This window comes from Vicia villosa, unplaced genomic scaffold (genome assembly GCF_029867415.1).
Source record: "Vicia villosa cultivar HV-30 ecotype Madison, WI unplaced genomic scaffold, Vvil1.0 ctg.000892F_1_1, whole genome shotgun sequence".
Lineage (NCBI taxonomy): Eukaryota > Viridiplantae > Streptophyta > Magnoliopsida > Fabales > Fabaceae > Vicia > Vicia villosa.
Window position 1 is genome coordinate 339,278 of NW_026705401.1, and position 21,708 is coordinate 360,985.

General features: G+C 35.5%; 1 protein-coding gene across 1 annotated transcript; it reads left to right on the plus strand.

Annotated features, from left to right (window-relative positions):
• Positions 1-12,671: 12,671 nt before the first annotated feature.
• Positions 12,672-21,040, plus strand: LOC131631980 (uncharacterized). Its single transcript, XM_058902745.1, has 11 exons — positions 12,672-13,001; positions 13,729-13,788; positions 13,903-13,994; positions 14,813-15,637; positions 15,766-15,865; positions 15,951-16,100; positions 16,183-16,959; positions 17,565-19,961; positions 20,050-20,122; positions 20,213-20,361; positions 20,447-21,040. The coding sequence occupies exons 1-11, from the start codon at positions 12,920-12,922 to the stop codon at positions 20,776-20,778; spliced, it is 5,037 nt and encodes a 1,678-aa protein (XP_058758728.1). The 5' UTR covers positions 12,672-12,919; the 3' UTR covers positions 20,779-21,040.
• Positions 21,041-21,708: the final 668 nt, after the last annotated feature.

The window sequence follows — 21,708 nt, forward strand, 5'->3', positions numbered from 1 at the left end:
TCGCTTTTGCTCCTAGAAACTTTTCTATCCTCAATTGTATATGAGTTTCTTCAGCTTTAACATTTGCTCTAGATTCTTCAATGTTGGTATCAGATGTTGAAACATCTTCAGCAAAGCTTACTTCAGTTGGTGCTGCAATTGTCTTGACAGTGTTCTCTTTTCTGATAGGGTCACTTATGATCACATCAGTAGAGTCCATTATCTCCTTGAACTTGGTCAGGTCACAGTTTTCTTCCTTGCAAGATATGCATTTGGAATTTGCAGACTTCTTTCTGTCAGAACTCACCATTTTGGCCTTAGAGAGATCATTACTCATGACACCTACATCTTTCCTTCCTATTGATCCTTCAGTCTTTAATGACTTGGATTTTCTTCCATGCATAACATGGCTTGTGTCTCGAGACACAATTTTCGCACATGTCTCATGAATGGAAACTTTCTTTGGCTCCAGATTTTTCTTTGTATGTTTCCTTTGCTGAGACAACATTCGTTTGGGATATCCAGTCAAATTGTAGTATGTATCCTTTAAATGACCAACCCTCCCACAGTGATAGCATTTAATATATTTATGCTGAGAGTTATCGTACCTTTTTCTGTGCTACCTTCAGATACTGTGACAAGAATTTTGACATCTTCTGTTTCTCCTTCTGAGGGACCTCCATAATTTTCATCCCAACTTGGCTTCTAGAGTCAAGATTTCTTGTTTTCTCAGGAACTTTTCCACCTAGGAGATTCTCGTATTTCATACCAGTACTTGACCTTCTTGTTACTTGAGTCATGTTGTGTTCATTTGATTTTAACAACACACCTTCTCCTTTAAGATCCTCAATAATTGTCAAGAGCTTCTCTTTCTCACCCTGTAGTAGAGCAACAACATTTCTGTGCTCTATTACTCTCTTGCGAAGTTTTTCTTTTTCCAAACATGTCTCTGAGAATCCTGCTGCAAGTTCACACACAGTAAGTTCGCCAACATATGACTCAGTATTCGACTCTTCATCAGATTCACATGTTTTTAGTCATGATATCTTCTTGTTTGACTGTTTTGTTTTTGTTTTTGAGTCTTTCCCTTGATCAAGATACTGCCGACCCCCTCTCATGTTTCTTGAGGTATATGATTTGTTTTCCTTGTTCATATCCTTCATGATTTAACCTGGACTTCCTTGATATGTTGTAGAACTGCTTTCTCAGCAAAGTCAGGTCGTCGAATGGACTTTTATGGGTCATCTGTTCTTTGGTTCTTGAGGCCGAGGCAAAAGCCATACTCTTCTTGTCCAGATGTTGAGACATATGATTTGACATCTTTGATTCAGCCTGGAAATGACTAGAATCTAGAGCTAACTTCTTTTTCTCATTTAGCCCTAGGCTACTCACGCCTTCTGTCATTCTACCCGCTCGAGGAACGTTGTAGAGCGAGTCACGTCTGTTATTGAGCATTCTGACAAACTTTTGAACTTTGTCAAGTTCAGACTTTAGAAGGCTCACCTCTTCTTCAAGACCAGAATTTGTTCTCAGTTGTTCTTTCTTTTCTTCATTTAGTTGGCGCATCAGACACTTTTGTTTCTCCCTTTCTTCACACATCTCAGCACTTTTGAGACACAATTACCTATATGAAGCAACTAGATCATCATACGTTGAATCATCATCATCGGACGCCCATATGCTTGTTAAAGCATTTACATGTTTGGAAGACTCTTCTTTAAGGTCGCTGTCAGAGTCTTCTTCAGACCAAGTTACAGATAGGCCCTTCTTCTGTCTCTTAAGGTATGCAGGACACTCAGGTTTAATGTGTCCAAAACCACCACATTCATAGCACTGTATGCCCTTTTCTTGAGATGAATTTTCTTCAGATTTTCTTCTTCCCGCCTCATTTGAATTTTGAGAATCAGATGAGTTGTTCTGGACATTTCATCTTGGATTCCGACCTATTTGTTTTACCACCCCGTTAAATTGTCTTCCAAGCTGTATTATGGCCTTGGATATTCCTTCGTCTGAATCAAAGTCACATTCCTCCATACCAACTTCAGTGTTGGCAGCAAGAGTTATGCTTGTGTTCTTCTTATCGGCTCTATCATTGATGCTTAACTCAAACGTCTGAAGAGATCCTACTAGATCATCCAATCTCACCCGGTTAATGTCTTTAGCTTCTTCTATAGCAGTCACCTTCATGTCAAATCTCTTGGGAAGGGACCCGAGCATCTTTCTCACCAATTTCTCTTCTGGTATCTTTTCTCCTAATGCACTAGATGCATTAGCTATCTCAAGAACATTCGTATGAAAGTCACGAATACTTTCATCATCTTTCATCCTTAGATTATCAAATTGAGTGGTTAGCAGCTGAAGTCTTGACATCTTCCCTTTGGATGTGCCTTCATGAGCAGTTTTGAGAATTTCCCATGCATCCTTGGCTACTTCATATGTGTTCACCAACCTAAAGATGTTCTTGTCAATTGCATTAAAGATGGCATTCAGGGCTTTAGAATTGCCAAGAGCAAGTTCATCCTCTTCTTTGTCCCAGTATTCCTCACGCTTTAGCACAGTCGTAGGTTGTTTATCTGCTCCTATAACAACAAGATGCTTCCATCCTTTCAAGACTGCCTTCCAAGCCCGACTGTTTAAGGATTTCAAGAAAGCCACCATACGAGGTTTCTAGTAGTCATAATTGCTTCCATCTAGAACAGGTGGTATGTTCAAAAATCCTCCTTCCTTGCCCGTCGTACCAGAAAGTAACATCCCTATATCTCACCCAGATGCAGAGCAGGATGCCTGTTTCGATACCAATTGAAATTCTGGTATCAGATATGTGATGTCGAATGAGATGTCACGACATAACATCTGTTGATAACGATTATGGAACAAGACGGTAGAAGTAATGAAAATAGTGCAAAAAGATAAATAACACAAGGAATTGTTAACCCAGTTCAAAACAACCTTCCTACTATGGGGGCTACCAAGCCAGGGATGAAATCAATATTCGATAGTATCAATTCGAAGCTAAACTTCCCCGTTTACAACTTCTCACTTAATCAATACCCTTCCTATGACTTATACATAAGACTCACCTAGGTATGAGGCCCTCCTCAAATTCCTTCAATCACAACACCCTGTGACAAAACAACACAAACAGTAAATCGTAGAAGACACTCTTCCAAGACACACAATTCTCAATGCTTAAAAGCTTATGAGAATGACACTACTCTCCTTACTTAACAGCTTCGGAGATCACACAACATTCAACACCTACGGGTTTGTGAATGCACAAATATGGAACTTACAGCAAATAAGGATTCCTATAACCCTAAAAACACAAATATCAGTTCCACCTAAAACTAGGTTACGACCCTTCTATTTATAAGTTTAATATCGACTGGACTGGGCGTCAAAATGCAGCAAAGAGGTTGCCAAAAATCTGCTATTTGTTCTCCAAGAAAATAGGTCTTCAATTCAAACTTTCCTATATTGTCTCAAATTATAGAAAGTGTGGAAATCTCTTGATTGAATCAATCTTAGATAACACATCAGCTAATTGATTATTCCCGAATATTCTGTAGCTGAAATACGAGATTCCTGTAGCAATAAAAACGCCTGATTCACTTGACGAATCAACTTCTGCAGTCAGGATGTCATACTAGACATGTTGTGACGTCTTGTTTGACATGTTGAAGTCTGAACGCTAGGACATCTTGCATTTCTTTCAACGTGTTCTTGCTAAGTATGTTTTACCAAAATGAATGACAACCTCAAAGAAATTACAAAAAATATAGTTCAATGATTGTTAAAAGATACGTAACAAAATTTTCTTCAAACACGAAAAAAAATTGTATAGTTTTTTAATGATTTATGTTACTAAATTTTTTAAGAGAATATAGGTAAAACAATTTTGTTTTTCTTTAAAAAATATGACTTTTTTTTCAAAAATAATAAAAAAAATTGGTAAAACATTTTTGTTTTTCTTATTTACATTTTTATCATATGTTGAAAATAAAATTGTGCGTACCACTTCTGTACTTGTGCGAATGCACGAATATTCAGACCAAAATTCGTGTGAACATACGGATTCAATATTTTATGTACATTTAAAAAAACTAAAAGTAAATATATTTCAAATCATCAATGAATCCAAACACGGCAAAAATGAATTCTTTTTTATTTATTATTTATGTTACTAATATTTTTATTTTATTTATTTTTTAATTTAAGATACAATATTTTGTGAGATAATAATATAAAAAATTGAAATATTTATTATTGATGCAAACAAATTTTTGTAAAACACGGGAAAAATGAATTGTTTTTTTAATTATTTATGTTATTAATATTTTTATTTTAATTATTTTTTAATTTAAAATACAATATTTTGTGAGATAATATATAAAAAAATTGAATTATGTATTATTGATGTAAACCAAATTTTGGTAAAACAATTTTGTTTTATTTCAAAAATAAGTCTTTCTTTTAAAAATATTAAACTATTTTGATAAAACAATTTAGTTTTTCTTATTTATATTTTTATTACATTTTAAAAACAATACCTGCATACCATGTACGGGTAACATACCTAGGGGTGCTCATGGACGGTTATTATCCATAACCAGTCCATATCCATATATTATCCATTTAGCATAACCGGATTTTAAAACCAATTGTCATAACCGGATTTATTTTTTCAAAACCGGTTATATCCATAACCAGATTTAATAACCGGTTTTGATTTAATAACCGGTTTTTAGTTTAATAACCGGTTTTAAAATTTAAACTTATTAAAAATTATCCAGTTTTGAACATAAAAATTCACTTTTTAAAAATTGAATATTTATTTTTTTATAACCGTTTTCGGCATAAAATTGATAAGCTATTTCAGCAAACATTTGGAATTATTACAAGAGATAAACGGTTAAAGCTACATGTTTGTTACATATAAAAAATCTCTTGACTGTGATTGAAACAATATATAACTAAAAAATTGGCATTTTGCAGTAACTATTCACTCTGTCATTATTCATTCTCTTGCAGCAGCATAAGTCAGAACCAATACCAAAGCACAGCTGAGACAACTGGTACCAAACTGGAAGACAAACAAACAATATGTTAAAACAACATGACAAGTTGGTTATGCCTTCAAACATTCCCTTAAACTAACACAAACACCATTGATCCTAGAGGAATACCGACATTTAAGAAGTAAGCATTAAAACAAGATAATACCTCAGTTATAATTGTCTTCAATCCTCATCAAGGGCAACATAACTATTATCTCCATTAGATGCACTTTGCAAAAAAAAAATCTGAAAAATCAAGCTAGAAGTCTTAAATATAAAAGCCATAGAATCTAAACACTAGAAAAGTTGCTGGAGCCCAAAAAACTGGAACAAGTAAAGTGATGCTAGGTGATATCTTGTTTTTCTTATTTCTCCCAAGCATTCAACCATTGAAATGAAACATCTAGTGGTGGATAACCACATAAACAACCAAAATCCATACCTCTAGTCTACTGACTGTTAAACCACAATATTAGCTTAGTGACTATATGCATATGAAGACAAAAACATTAGACATGTGTCACATTAACATTGGAACAAAGTAAAATGAATGAAAAAATTGTGGAAAACCATACACTCTCGTTGTCCCTCCCCAAAAATAGAAACACAAACTCACACTACTTACATTATCACTCTCCAATTTCCATTCTTCATAGAATCAATCAATGAGTTTTTAGTCATAACACTGTAAAAAATCTCACTCTAGTAGAGTAACTGTTTTTCCTTTCCTTTTCTTCACTCCTTCATCAATGGCTTTCTTTTCCCTTTTCTTTTTCACTCCAATAATAACAACAACTTGGATTCTAGTTCTCTATTGTTCATCCTGACACATTCATCATTATATTCACCTATTTCATTCATTCATTTCTCCATCCACCATAATAGACACAATATCATTCATTTTTACAGAGTTACACATCTTTAATATTATTGAATTGAACGTTGGAAAACTATTCTTACAAACACCCCCCCGCTCGGTTATTGCACTGCTGTACCAGAACTTCTCAGCATCATAACATCAATCTTTTGTTTCAACCAAAATACCATCATTGACCATAACTAAATTTAGTTTGTCATATCAATATCTCCCTCCTTCTCAGCATCATATTAATTTATAACAATTCTACATCTAGAACAAAACCACCTCCCTCCTTTAGCGAACAAAGCAACAAAGTAGTCCCTATAACTCTGTCTGGCCTAATACGATTATATCAATATCAATCTTCATCACTTAAACAAAACCAACAAAAAAAAAAACAAACCCAATTATAAAACTTACAAGCAAACCAATTTAATCTCGTTAGCCATAATCACGGGTCTTTTCTGCGTACCAATGTCAAACAAGTGGAGGTATCTTTCAATAATCAAATGCTCACCAAGGGCAACTAGCATATTCAGTAAGCAATCTCTTAGCATTTTGTAATATTATTATGCTAAAAAGATGCTCTTTCAATGGTTATTATGCTAAAAAGATAAACTTTTGCTTACTGCATCATTGTGGTTTTTGTGGGTTTTTCTAGTTTTCTAGTTCCCTGATTCTGTTACATGTGATGGAATCTTGGAGTTATATATCTGAAGAAAAGGGTTATGTTTCCAATGAGAATCAAGGTTCTGGAGTTATATACCTCTGAGTTGAGACATATTTCATTTTGAAAAGTTAAAAGAATTAAAGTTTTGTTCCTTGTATTATACTATGCTAAAACATGTATTGAAATTGACAAGTTGAGCATATTTCTTTTGTAAAGTTGAGGCATAAAACAGAATGCATGCATCCATCTAATCTGTTTAACAAGCATGCATACTCACTGAGGGGAATAACAACTTTCAGTATTTACTGTTAAATTAACTAACAAATCCAAAAATGTGTCAGTATTTACATTTCAATGAACCAATTGCCAACATGTGTTAGTGTCTGTTATGATATCAGAAATCAAATCATAGAGAAGAAACACAACAACTAAATCACCAGCTAAAACAAATAAATTGGCAGCCTTATGAAGCTCAAAATGCAAACAATAACAATAAAACTAAAATTACCTCGCTCAATTTTCTCAAGCTCGTCGATATCATCTTGTGTAAGCAATGGCGAAGGTGATCCACCAAGCCAATCTTTTGTGCAAATAAGTGCTTCCACGGATCTAGCGGTTAGGCGACTGCGATAGTCATCAAGCACCCTTCCTCCAGTACTGAAGGCAGACTCAGAAGCTACCGTTGAGACGGGTATAGCTAGAACCTCTCTCGCAATGTTAGCTAGGATTGGAAGTCGACTTGAATGCACCTTCCACCAAGTCAAGATATCAAAGTTAGGAATATCACCTTCTAACCCATCTTCAAAGTACTTTGTTAATTCTGATTTCACTCCACTTGACTTGAGACCACTGGATTGCAAAAATATCCCATAATAATATTCGGGATTTCCAATTCGTCCAACTAATTCAGGGGGTTCAACAAAGCTACTCTGAGATCCACTTGTCGCACCACCGTTATACTCCTCAAATATGGTTTTCAAATCCGATTCTAATTTATCCTTCAAGATTTCAGCATTTTGTTTATCAAAGTTTTTTTCGATAAACCAACGAGCATACACCAATTTTTTCCTAGGATCTAAAACAAAAGAAATTAACAGCAACATGTTCAATTTCTTAGGACTTCCCCAATACTTATCATATTTCTCCTTCATCTTTAAAGCTATATTCCTTGTATGAGCTAAAGATGGCTCTTTAGAATCGCACATGTTTTTTATAGCCAAGCCAATTGAAAATACCTCTGCCAAGTACATATTACTTGTCACATATCTTGAACCTGATATGCGCAAAGTTGAAGCCTTAAAAACTTCCAAAAATTGAGCAACCTCGCGTGCTTTCTCCCAATCTAAAGCGGTAGGAATGCCACTCCCTTTCTCAAGTTCTTCACAATACTTAGCATCAATAATCTCAAATTCAAGAAAGGCTATTTGAAGTTGTAGAGCAGCCTTCAACATGTCATATGTTGAATTCCATCGAGTATCACAATCGAATTGAACACTACCCTTGTATTCAATATGTCTACTTCTAACAAATGCAAAAAACTCATGTTCTCGACTCGGAGAAGACTTAACATACTTGACAGCACCCCTAATTCTTGAAATTGAAATATCAATTTCTTTTAGACCTTCTTTAACCACTAAATTCATGATGTGTGCACAGCATCTTGTATGAAAGTGATCTCCATTCAGAACCAAATTATTTCTCAAACTTAGCCTCCTTTTGAGATTTTCAATCCCGCGATCATTTGATGACGCATTGTCAACTGTCACACTCAAAACATTTTTCAACCCCCAATTGTCCAAGCATTGTGAAATCGTATTTGCCATTACTTCTCCTGAATGGCTTAAGACTTGAACAAAATTCAAAATCTTCTTGTGCAATGTCCAATTATTGTCTATAAAATGTGCTGTTATGCACATGTAGCTCTTGTTTTGACATGAAGTCCAACCATCTGTGGTTAAGCACACACTTCGACAATGTTCGGAAAGAAATCTCTTCAATTTTTCCCTTTCAAAATCCCACAAAGACAAAACATCACGTGCTACAGTGCTTCGGGAGATTGGAATATATCTTGGCTGAAATACATTCAAACAACGACGAAAAGCTTTATGATCCGCATGCATATACGGAAGCTCCATTTCCACAATCATGTCAACCACTGCCTTTCGACATTTCTCTTGGTCAAATTTGACTAACACCATTGTTGAAGGGGAAGCCACATTTGTTGTTGATGAAGGAGTTGTTTTCATTCTTTTTCTCTTGCACTTCTTTGAATGAGCAGCCATGGAAGACGTTCCATTATTGGACTTTAGCTTGGAGCCACAGTAGTTGCATCTAGCTATACCAATCAAATCTAAATCAGGAGTGAAGTGAGTCCAAACAGAAGATTTGTTTCTTCGAGTAGAAGTAGTTCCCAAGCTTTGTGTTGTCTCATCCGTCATAAGATTCGATTCAGAAATTTCCTGCTTTGAAAAGACCAATCAAATGTCAAATTAATTCAGCATATGGCTGCAGTTAAATTCAGTAGGCATAAATAACAGAAGAGCAAGCAACACAACTCTATCTTCATATTAAAGTAGAACTTCATGATTCCAGTGAGAAATGTGGTCATATAATGAATCTATAGCTTCCTAAAGAAGCACTGTTCTAGTCAGAAAACAGGGTCATTTGATTCGAATAGGGCAATATCTAATGGGATTGCAAACAAGAGAGGAGAAAAAGCTTCATTGTATATTAACACTCAGAAAAGGAAAGCTCAAGAGAAAAAGCTTCATTTAAGCCACAACAAGTGCTGTCTAAATTGCCATTCTTAGACTATGAAGATCGACTACCAACAACATATGCTACAGGACTTTGGCATATTCACTAAAACACTACTATCATCTTTGTACCAATGTACTATTCAGTAAACCACTAAATACCATCAAATTAAAGTGCAATTAGAGCCTCAACCATACCAAAGTAGTGAAAAACCTATTACTAGCTTCTATAAGTAAATAAAGTAATGTCGTTTAATATTTAACTTCCTTGATGAACTGTGACCAAATTATGCCAAAAAATTCGAATAGGTTCATAAACAACACAGAAAAAGACCCTTGTAAGATATCATAATTTCCCATGTGAAGATTCTTGGTTAAGAACACAACTAGGTGGATCTCATAGTTGTCAGATTTAAATACAATTATATAGCACACAGAAAAAGTGCAAATACAGAAACTCAAACACAACAAATATTCAGAGCAAGCAAATCGAATCGAAACGAAATTCAAATACAATTATATAGCACACAGAAAAAATGAAAATACAGAAACTCAAACACAACAAATATTCAGAGCAAGAAAATTGAAACGAAATTCGAAAATGAATATATTTACCTGGGTTGATGTATTCATTCCTTCCACAAATTGATGGAACCGGAATCAATCGAAAATGGAGAAGAGAGAATTGTCAAAAACGATATTGACGGAACCGGAATCTATCGAGAATGGAGAAGAGAGAATCGTCAAAAACTATATTGACGGAACCGAAATTGATCGAGAATGGAGAAGAGAGAACATTGTTTAGGGGATTGGATTTTCAATTGAGAGAAAGGAGAAGAGAGAAACGTGAATGTGATTAGGTTTTTAGGTTTTTGAATCATATTGGATATTTTATTTGGTTATGGTTATCCAACCAATTGGTTATGGATATCCAAATAGTTTTTAAAATGGATCGGTTAAAACCATATTGATAATTAACTGGTTTTTAATAACCGGATATGGATATGGATATGGATAAATCCAATATCCGGTTTATTTGAACATCCCTAAACATACCAGCACCGTATAAACGCACGGGTAACCATACCAAAATCTGTGCGGACGTATAAGCAAAATTAATAATATATTCATTAATAATGTTAAAATAATATATTATAGTTTTGAAGAGAGTGTTCATTGTGTATGGAAAATCGAAATTAAATTGGAGTTTAAACCAAAGTATGGTATCTATCTACTATCTATTCATTAATAATAGATTGACCAAATTGCCTAAATTACCCTTTCACCAAAATTTATTTGAACTAATAAAAGGTCATTTTTGTAATTAACAAATTAAGTATTCACTCTTTCAACTTTATTGAATGGATGCCCCAAGTGTTAGCTTTTCATTGGTCCGAATTAAATAACATTTTCCCTACAACTTTATTGCATGAATGGTGACATCACATGTAAGTCATGGATGATGGAAGTCATATTTAAATTTCTTTTACATTTCATTTTCCCACACTTTCTTACTTTCATTTTAATTTTTCTTAATTTATTTATTATCACAAAAAATATTAATAATCTATTTTTAAATTTTAATCTTACTAAAAATTTCAAATTTCTTTCGCATTTCATTTTTCCATACTTTCATTTTAATTTTTCAACATTTATCTATTATCGCAAAAAATATTAATAATCGATCATTTAATTATTATTCCCAAAAATATTTAATTATTTCACGGGCCATTATCAACTCAATATTTAATTTTTTTTAATCGATCATTACACATTTTCTCTATCTTAATTAAAATTTCAAATTTCTCTCACATTTTTTCACACTTTCTTACTTTCATTTTAATTTTTTTCTCTATTTATTTATTTATTATCTCACGGGTCACTATCAACATAATGTCTATTTTATTTTAATCAATCATTGTCTTTATTTGAGAGATAATATCTTTATTTTTATTTTTTTCTCCATCTCACGATTTTTTATCATTATTTAATACAATTAAATTTCCATGATTATTGTTTATTTTACATTTGTTTTTAAATATATTTTATATCGCATCAAATTATTTTTTTATTTCACGGGTCATTATCAACATAGTAGCTATTTTATTTTAATCAACAATTACTATTAATTGAGAGATAATTTTTATTTTTAAATGTTAATATTTCATTTTTATTATCTCCATCTTATAGTATTTTTTATATGATTATTTAATATAATTGAATTTATATGATCATTTTTCATTTATAATTAAACCATAGTGGAGTATATCATTTTCTTTTAATTGTTGTTGGACCGTCAATTATTAAATTACCTGACCCAATTTTGCTATTGTGTTCTTAACCTATCTTAAACATTTTTTTGTGGATCATTGTTTTCTATATAATTATTGTTAAATTTACAATTAAGTAAATTATTTCATATTTTTCATTTATATTTAAAATTTTACATTTGCATTTGTTAAAATTTTAATTTTTCTCCAACTCACATGTCCTTTTTTATATGGTTCTTTATTACACACAAAATTAGCACATGAATAAGATAATAATGTTTAATCTTAAGGGCCAATTTCAATACAATGCCTATTTTATTTTAAACAATAATGACTTTTATTTAAAAACTAAAGTATTAATTTTCAAATTTCAAAACGATTCCTATGGATATTAGGTTTTCAAAGAATTGGGAGTATAACAGAGCAATCAATAAAACTCTAACTCTATTCAAATAAAACAATTCCTTTTAATTATGCATATTGCTTATAATTCCTTTTATTTATATTATTCATATCATTACAAAAATACTACACCAGGAAAAAAATCACCTGTGCGGAAGCACGTGTCTCTGACTAGTTTGAGTCATACAATTTTTTTAACTTAGACAAAAATCGATTCAAACTCATGAAATTTGGTGCTAATTGGTTCGAACATCAGAATTTTAAACTTTGTCTACCCGAATCACTCAAAATTAATATATATATATATATATATATATATATATATATATATATATATATATTCATGAAAATTAGTATAACATATTCAACTTCAATAAAGAACATAAAACCTAAATCAATCTTAATTATCAATTTAATTTGATTTAGGCTTTATTCTAAAAATGTACAAATTCAATTCAAATATGCAAATTCAATTCAAATTAATTCTTATATTTTTGATCGATTTAGATATCAGATTCTTTCAAAACCAAATCAAATCGGCCCAACGAAAAGTCCTAATTTATTTAGAACATCAATACCAAAAATTTTAATCTATACATGTGTTTGATAAATTTTTATAATTTTTTTCATAAAAATAAAATAAAAAAACCACAATATATCAGTCTCTCGTGTTTGATCCTGATGTTTACACACACACCCTGAGAGCCCCCAAACCCTCACCTTATTCTCGCTCCTTCTCTCTCTTCTTCTGAGTCTCCTCTTCTTCTATCTATCTTATACCCTGCAATTCGCAAACCCTACCCTCTCTCTCTCTCTGAATCTTCAATCGCACTTTCACCTTCGCATTCGCATTCCTCAATCGAATCCCTTCCCTTTCCTTCCCTTTCCCGATCTATTCGTTCCCAATTCCACCAATCTCGAACTCCATGGCGATGAGCGACGGCAAGATGAATCTCCCCGACGATCTCTTCTCCTCCAAACTCTCCGATTCGCACTCCTCTCTCAAAGGTGAATTGATTTGATTTGATTCGATTCGATTTGATTCATCTTTTCATGTATTTCGAATTCAATTATTTTTAGGGCTTTTTATTTGTTCGTGTCTAATTCGTTTTTCCTTTTCGCAATTGTTAGTTACTTTATCTGTATGGATCCGTTATGAATCTCAATCTCTGATTCGTTCGGTGTGTGTAAATTGAATGCTTGTTCATGTTTTGGTTTTGTGTTTGCGTAAATTTTTTTCTTCTCATCTTTTAGGTTGACTTTTAGTTTAGATTCACGGTTGAGATCTATGTTTGTTTAGTTCTTTTTTTGTCTATACAAATGCTTTAGTGAGTGTGATTTGTGTACTCGCGTGGTTCTCTTTTTCCTTCTGTGTTACTATTTGTTTGATATGAATGAGTGAAGTTCAGTATGCTGTTTTTGTTAATCTGAATCTGGAGATATTTTTATCCTTTTGAATGTTAGTTAACAATTAGTTGTGATGAACGAATTGTTTTCTATTGGTGAGTGAGATTGGTTTGATTTTATTTGTGTGTTGGTTTGTTTTTTTTATATAATTTGATTTGAGGATGTGTGTTTTTAATTGGTGGTGAGAAGAATCAAAATTGCTACTGTTACTTTTTTACTTTTCTCAAAAGAAAGACCTAATTAATTACGTTATAATGTGTTTGAAATTTTTTATTGAATGCTGATTTGAATTGTATAACAGCTAATATTTGCTTTTTGGTTGTTCTAGATGAAGCTTCCGGAGGAAATGGGGAGAAAGGGATTGCAGCACTACTTGATGATTCAAAAGGTATCTTGTGTATATGTGTGTACAAATGAAGATGAAACTGAGATTTAGTTGTATTTCTCATTTTTTTTGGATATATTGTGACGGTTAGTTGACAAAAGCTGGTTTTATTTTCAGATCAAGTGTCATCTGACAGCAGCATACCGTTATCTCCACAGTGGCTTTATTCCAAACCAGTTGATGCAAAGCAAACTGCTAACCCAGTGGGGGTAATTTTTGCCTTCTTTTTATACTTGTCGCGATATAAGTGTTTTTGTTTACTTATCAATAAATCAATTAATATGATGGTTTGGGCTCTCTTTTGCTATTGTTTATCATTCTGGAAACTATAGAGTTTAACATGGCATTGATGACATTCCTGTGCTCATAAGCTTATTGAGTGTGTTGGATTTTCCAATAAGGCTTTTGTCTTTTAAGAAGCAAGTTGAGAGAAACTCTTAGGGTCACATAACCTTTGAGTTTTGTTTGCAGTTTAAGACTTGATGCTATTGTAATACATCATAGCAGTCACGATTTGTCGTATGTTATTCTATCTGAGTCACAGCTGATTCCTTTGATTTTGAAGATTCTGCCAAAATTATGAATGTCTTTCTTGATACAGTTGCTTTTGATAATTATGGGATTGTTAAGATTATGGTCCTTCTAACTAGTTCCTTTAGGGAATTAGGTTAAGCAATAAAAAAGTATTTTATTGACATGTACGATAATCAATACATTAGTAATACTAAGTACATCGGTGCCTCTAAGGGCATTGGGCAGCATTTTCCCAAAACTATTAATGATGATCTAGGTGTTCAATTAGCATAATAAAAATACCGTGAAAGATTGAAAATTTTATAATGCAAAAAATTGTAAAAAGATTAGTCAGGTTCCTTCTAAAAATTGGTTATGCACATGTTCTTGTTTTGATGTCTGAATGAATTGTTCTTATGTTTTCTAATGTAATGCTGGTTAGTTTTATCTCTTTGATTTTTGTGTGATAATGGGAAAGTGATAGCATATCAATATATTTTGCTCTATGCCTCAGGCAAATTCCAATGATCCTGTACTGAAGGATAATTGGCGTCTGGAAGGGTCCCTGGACAAGAAAGATTGGAGAAAGACTGCTCCCGATGTTGACATCAGTCGCCGGTGGCGTGAAGAGGAGAGAGAAACAAGTTTGCTTGGCAGAAGGGATCGTAGAAAAGAAGATCGTCGGTTGGAGAACACCTCAACCTCTGATAATAGAGCCTTGCCTGCTGATCGCTGGAGTGATAACCGGGGTTCTGGCCATGACTCTCGAAGAGAGAATAAGTGGTCATCAAGATGGGGTCCTGAAGAAAAAGAGAAGGACTCTAGAAGTGAGAAAAGGAATGATGTGGAGAAGGAAGATGGCCATGCAGAAAAACAATCTACCGTTGCTAGCAACCGCGCCGTTTCTGACCGGGACACTGATTCCCGTGATAAATGGAGGCCACGACATCGCCTGGAATCTCAAGCAGCTGGTGTGGCCACATACCGTGCTGCACCTGGATTTGGGCTGGAGAAAGGACGCACAGAGGGACCCAATGTGCGATTTTCACCTGGAAGAGGTAGGGCAAATTTCAATGGAAACTTACAAATTGGAAGGCCTCCCATAGGCTCTAGTGTTGGATCTGTACTCATGGATAAGAGTAAAACTATACCGGGGAAGTCTAGCCTTGGTGCTGATTCATATTGCTACCCAAGGGGTAAGCTTCTTGATATATATCGTAAGCAAAAGGTCGATCCAACTTTCGAGAACGTGCCTTCTGAGGTTGATCTCACTTCACCAGCAACTCAAATTGATCCTGTAGCGCCATTAGCATTTGTTGCTCCTGCAGATGAGGAGGAGGTATGTAGAATGTATAAGATGAGGAAACAATTTTATTATGCCTTAATGATGCGATGTTTTGTTTTTTGTGTTCTTGAATGGCCACTTGCTCTTTAGCATTATTATTTAGTTTTGCGTCTTTCTTTCAGGCTGTCCTTAGAGATATATGGAAGGGAAAAGTTACCAGCAGTGAAGTTTCAGACTACTCCTTTAGAGGAAAGGATGGAGGGTCAATTGATGATATTTCTGGTGATAAATCTTGCATGTATTTTTGTAGTTCCTGTGAAATAATCTATCTTTCTCTCTCTGATCGGTCTCCCTTGGCTTATTCCAGGTTCTGGTGTTGCTTTAACTGAAGGAAAACAACCTTCAATCGGCAGCGGTGGAAAGGTTATATCGGGAAATGAAATCTTAAACGAGTCTGATAAATTTTTTATTGGATCAGCATCAACTACTGGAGGTTCGTTGACAAATGAGGCTGAGGGTGAGAATACTATTTTTCTTTATTTAGGTTGCTCTTATCAATAAAAAAAAAATTTTCGATACTTATAATGGTTCATTTTCAGAGGTTGCAAGTTTTCAAGAAGGCAAGCAGAAACATGGGCCAATTATTGGTATGCATTGGAAAGATGATAGCTTCGATAGCAGCATTAGGGAGGGAATCATTCACAGGAAAAAGGTTGTCGAATCTGAAGCTTTTGGTTACCACCAGGGACAACTTTCTGCTTTTGAGGAACATGCAAATCAGGATGGGATTAAGTCAATGGCTTCAGATATAAATACAAGCCATCCTGATGATTCTCGTTCCCGCTTTGATTATTCATCTCTGCGACAAAGTCCAAACATTAATCCGCATGACTTGAAAATGAATGAAAAAATGTATCCATCTGAAAGTGTCACTGCTCCTGAGGAGTTGAGTTTGTGCTATTTGGATCCTCAAGGATTGATTCAAGGACCCTTTCTTGGGATTGACATCATTTTGTGGTTTGAACAAGGGTTTTTTGGGATTGATTTGCCTGTTCGCTTGTCGGACGCCCCGGAATCATCTCCGTTTCAAGAACTTGGTGACATCATGCCTCACCTGAGAGCCAACACAGGGTTAGGTTCTGACAGTAACATGGTTATTCAGTCAGAACCATCTGATGCCGTTGGAAGGAACCTGAAAGTTGATGTAAATACATTTGACTATAATGGGTCTTTTGATGACGATCAGCCGTGGTCTTCATCCCGACCTGATTCTACATCCAGTGTTGGTATTCCGATCCAATTACCTAATCAAAGTTATCGCCCTGAAATCAATTTCTCTGATGAGCAGTGCTTCGATAATGTTGCACAAGATGAGGGTAAGTTATTGTTTTCTCATTTTATTATTTATCTACTTTTATTTTGCTTATTGATAGTACAATTCATGCTGTTTGTATCTCGGTTCAAAATGAAATCAAACACACCAAACAGTTTATGTATTCTTCTGGCTTACACTCAGTGCTTTGCGCTGGCCCTTCTCCTATTCTTTTATATTTTTTGGGCCCCCAATTCTTGTTCAAAGACACTTCTCTCTCGCTCTCTCCTTAGAACCCACTTGCTCTCTTTTTTAACTTGCTGCTCTATTGTGTGACTGCTGCTTTCCCTTTAATTTATGATGACTTGAATCTTGAAAGGTTCATTTATGATGTCAGTTTATTTTTTCTTGCTTATGCCATCTGTTTATTATGTAAAAAGTCCTATTATATATATAATTTTATTTTATTATGTTTTATATGGCTAATAAGATTCAATTTTTGACACAGTGAATGTCTTCCTTATCACTACTATTCTAATCACAATTTGATTACCTTAATTTGTATGTCTTTATTTATTTGTGTTGGTAAATGCATTTGACTATAATATGTCTTAATTTGATTACCTTAATTTGAATGTCTTCCTTATCACTCTGTTTATATATTTGTAGGTATCTCATTATCGAAATTGGCTGGGAGCAACAATGACAACCCTTTGATGAGGCCTGGGGATGCCAATGCCTCATATTCCCATCATACTGGAAAACCTTCAAATGAAGTTACTGGGAATGATGCTCTTAACAGTGAGGCTGATAAGTTGCATCCCTTTGGCTTACTAATGTCTGAACTCAGAGATGGCTCTCATTTAAGGCGTGCACAATCATCTAATAGCTCTCTGAGATTGGGTGACCAGGGCCATTTTACTGATCCATTAAATGATAGAGATGCTCATTTTACTGATCAGAGCTCTATGGGTGGCGTGGTAAATCCGTCTTTCAGGGATACATGGACCGATGAATTTGGGATAAATAGGCATTATAATTCTAATCAGCGTGTAGGTTCACTAGAAGATCAGTTCTTGTCTCGAATGGGACAAAACTTTAATAATTTTGATGTGGCAGACCATCTAATGTTGCAGAAGCTGCAGAAGGAACGACTTCAGCAGCAGCAGCAGGCTGAACGACTTCAGCAGCAGCAGCAGGCTGAACGACTTCATCAGCAGCAGCAGGCTGAACGACTTCATCAGCAGCTGCAGGCTGAGCGGCTTCATCAACAGCAGCAGGCTGAGCGGCTTCATCAGCAGCAGGCGGAACGATTTCAGCAGCAGCAAGCGGAACGGCTTCAGCAGCAGACTAATATACCTAATCATTTCCCCTCACACCTTAATGGGTCAGATTTAGATAGATTTCCTGGTTTCTCTCCATCTCAAAGTAATAACTCTGGTATCCAGCAAATGATGCAGAATCCTGGGTCAGATTTGGAACGTCTTTTCGAACTGCAGGCTCAACAACGCCAGCTTGAGCTTCAACAACAGCAAGATATTCACCATCAACAACTACTTCACCAACAATTGAAACTACAGCCTCAACAACAGTCTCAAGCTCAGTTAATGCATCAAGATATTCTTGAACAGTTAATGCATCACCAAATACCTGATCCGAATTTTGGACAGTCAAAACATGATCCTTCTAGAGATAACTTGTTAGATCAGGTACAATTGAGGAGATATCTGTATGACTTGCAGCAGAATTCACATTCTTCAGGGCACCTTGATCCATCGACAGAGCAGTTTATCCAAGCAAATATGGCCCTTAATGCCGCACAAGGAAGGCAGGCTGATTTGTCAGAGCTCTTGTTGCAAGCAAGGCATGGAAATATATTGCCATCAGATCATGTTCGTTTTCAGCAAGAGCAGGCGCAAGCTCAGCAGTTATCTATGGCTCTTAGACAGCAGTTAGGGCTTGATGGAGAAAGACATTTTGGTAGGTCGTGGCCGCTTAATGAGACTGGACAGTTAGTTAGAAATCCATCAAACCACCAACTGGGTCATTCAGCTGGATTTAATGTCTCCGAAATCCACAAACAACAACAGAGGCTTGTGGCACAAGATGAGCAATTAAATTTTCTGGGAAGGAATCATCTTGAGCAGAACCAAAGAGGGTTCCATGATCCTAGTTCTATGATGTTCGAGAGGTCTTCACCTGTTTCTGTGCAAGGAAGAGAATTACTTGAACGCCGTCGATACATGCACCCAACTGATCAACTGGGTTCTTTGTCTTCTCACCACAACCTACAATCATCTGATGATCTTTTTGGCCATCATTCCCTCTCAGGGAACAACGGCCATGTGGATAATAACTGGATTGATCCACGGTTGCATCTTCAACAACTTGAATCTATGAGGCAGAGAAGAGAGTTAGGAGAGAGCATTACATCAGCAGATCTGAGCATATCTGCATCTGCTGGAGGTCATGAAGAGAGTTCAGGACGAGGTTTTGTGGACCTTCTTCATCAAAAACTGGGTCTTCAATCTGCACAATCATCAACTGTTGATAAGTGGCATCCCCTTTCGTCAAGAAGTCACGATAAATCTTGGCATGTTCCTGAGGCTAACACATCAAGTCATCCTTTTGAGCTTCCTCTGGATCAGCAATCCCATCTGAATGATCCCTTTCTAGAAAGGACTCAAAGTGGGAATTCCAGTGGGCTAATGCATGATAATTTAACTAACATACATATAAATGATCATTTCAACAATCTAGGGAATGCTGAAAGAGTGCCTCTCCGGTCCAGATCTGGTTCATTACTTGAAGAGCAATCACTGTTATCTACGAATAAGGATACTTTGCCTCCCAATTACAGAATTCCTTTTCAGATTGGTAAGTCATCTCTGGAAAAAGACTTGCATGAATTGGATACAAATAAGGGACACAGGCATGAATTTTTGGGCACAATGGGCAAGTTTGTTCCTGGGATGTCAGACTTGTCAGAACAAGTGGAAAGCGCCATGCCTTCAATGGAAATGCCTGCTATTGCTCACAGTAGACATAGCTCACTAAGCAGTGCAGGTAATATAATCCATATAACGGCTATCCTTAATTACTTTGTGCTTCTATATAATGGTAGAATATGATTATAATGAATGAGATTATGTAGGTGGTGATGGTGTCTCTTTTGGTCGTGAGATGGGTTTGAATAGTTCACGTGGAGATGAGGTTTCTAGTGATAGGTAACATTATTTTGGCACACCTTTTTCAACTAAAAATTGTTATCTTTTATACACTTACCCTTGACATTTGATTGTGTCTTTAATTGACAGGATTCCTCCTTCAACAAAAGGGTTTGATCATGCTTTCAATAAGCGGCCTCATGTATCTCGGGTTTTGTCCTCCCCGGACGTGCAGTCAGACCAACCATCTGCAACCCATGTCAATCAGAGTCAGTTATTAAACCTTACATCCAGTGAAGGTATGTGCTTTTTTAATTACGTGCTTTACCCTTTGTTAACATCTTAATGGTTGGTTAATTATAAGATTGATTGATGTGATGCTAGGGAGGAGAGAGCCGTCTGGAAATTTGTCAACTACCAGCATGACCGATGCTCAATCTGCAGGGAAGAAAGAGGCCCGGTTTAGATCTTCATCCTTCAGTGAAGGTGCTATGTCAGAGGCATCATTCATAGATATGCTTAAAAAGCCTGTTCTTCCTGAGGCAGATGTGCATCCAACTGGTGGAGCTGGGGCAGAGTCGGTTGATGGTGGCCAAGCAGGGCGAGGTGGTAAAAAGAAGGGAAAGAAAGGGAAACAGATAGATCCTTCTCTTCTTGGTTTCAAGGTCTCCAGTAACCGGATCATGATGGGTGAGATTCAACGCCCTGAAGATTAATTTTTGATGCTTGTAGATTGGCTGTAAAATTTTTCAATTCTTATTTTTCATATTTTTTGGGGTATGGGGGTAACTAGTGTATAGTCCACTAGGGCATAGCCAAAGTATTCCAATACAGCAGTTTTATACAATAGGTGTAGTATGTTTAGCCCTTTTGGTGTTTGACTAGTGTGTACAGTCACTGATGAGTGTTTGTATATACGGCGAAGCTAAGCTTTTTAATGATTTTTTATTGGTTAAAAAGGATGTGAAGAGATTTAAATTGTCATTGCCTTTATAATTGCTGTTGATTGGTTAGCCTCGGAAAAAGTTGTCTTGCTCGATAAAAATGTGATTAAGGGTGGCAATGGTGGTCATGCTTTCAAATCCTTTTGGAACATGGAAATTGATGACTTCTCTTCTCTCTTGCTGACATTCGGGGTCAAATTTATGATTATCCAACGTAGTTGTAATCATCTACAGAACCGGAAAATGAATGACTATATATTAGAGTTTGACCTAACTCATCCTTACAAAACCGGTTGGTAAGGTGAGGAGTGTCCCTCTATATATATTCTTTGAAAGCTCTATCTCTAGCCAATGTGGGACTTTAGGATCTTCCTAATACACCCCCTCACGCCCAGCACTCTTTTGGGCTTGGTGCCCCAGCACTCTTTTGGGCTTGGTGCGTGGATATTAATGGTGGGCGGCCCATGGTCCGATCGATAGGCTCTGATACCATATTAGAGTTTGACCTAACTCATCCTTACAAAACCGGTTGGTAAGGTGAGGAGTGTCCCTCTATATATATTCTTTGAAAGCTCTATCTCTAGCCAATGTGGGACTTTAGGATCTTCCTAATACTATATATTAGAATTAATGTTGGTAGACGACATTAACTTATTTAATGTTTTTTTTAATCGATTGATTTATAAGAGATGGTATATTCTT

Excerpts from the sequence above, each read along its gene's own strand:
- LOC131631980 (XM_058902745.1), top strand. The coding sequence starts at position 12,920 with ATGGCGATGAGCGACGGCAAGATGAATCTCCCCGACGATCTCTTCTCC. Across the intron at positions 13,002-13,728 it reads TTCGCACTCCTCTCTCAAAG|ATGAAGCTTCCGGAGGAAAT; the intron begins GTGAATTGATTT and ends TGGTTGTTCTAG. Across the intron at positions 13,789-13,902 it reads ACTACTTGATGATTCAAAAG|ATCAAGTGTCATCTGACAGC; the intron begins GTATCTTGTGTA and ends TTTTATTTTCAG.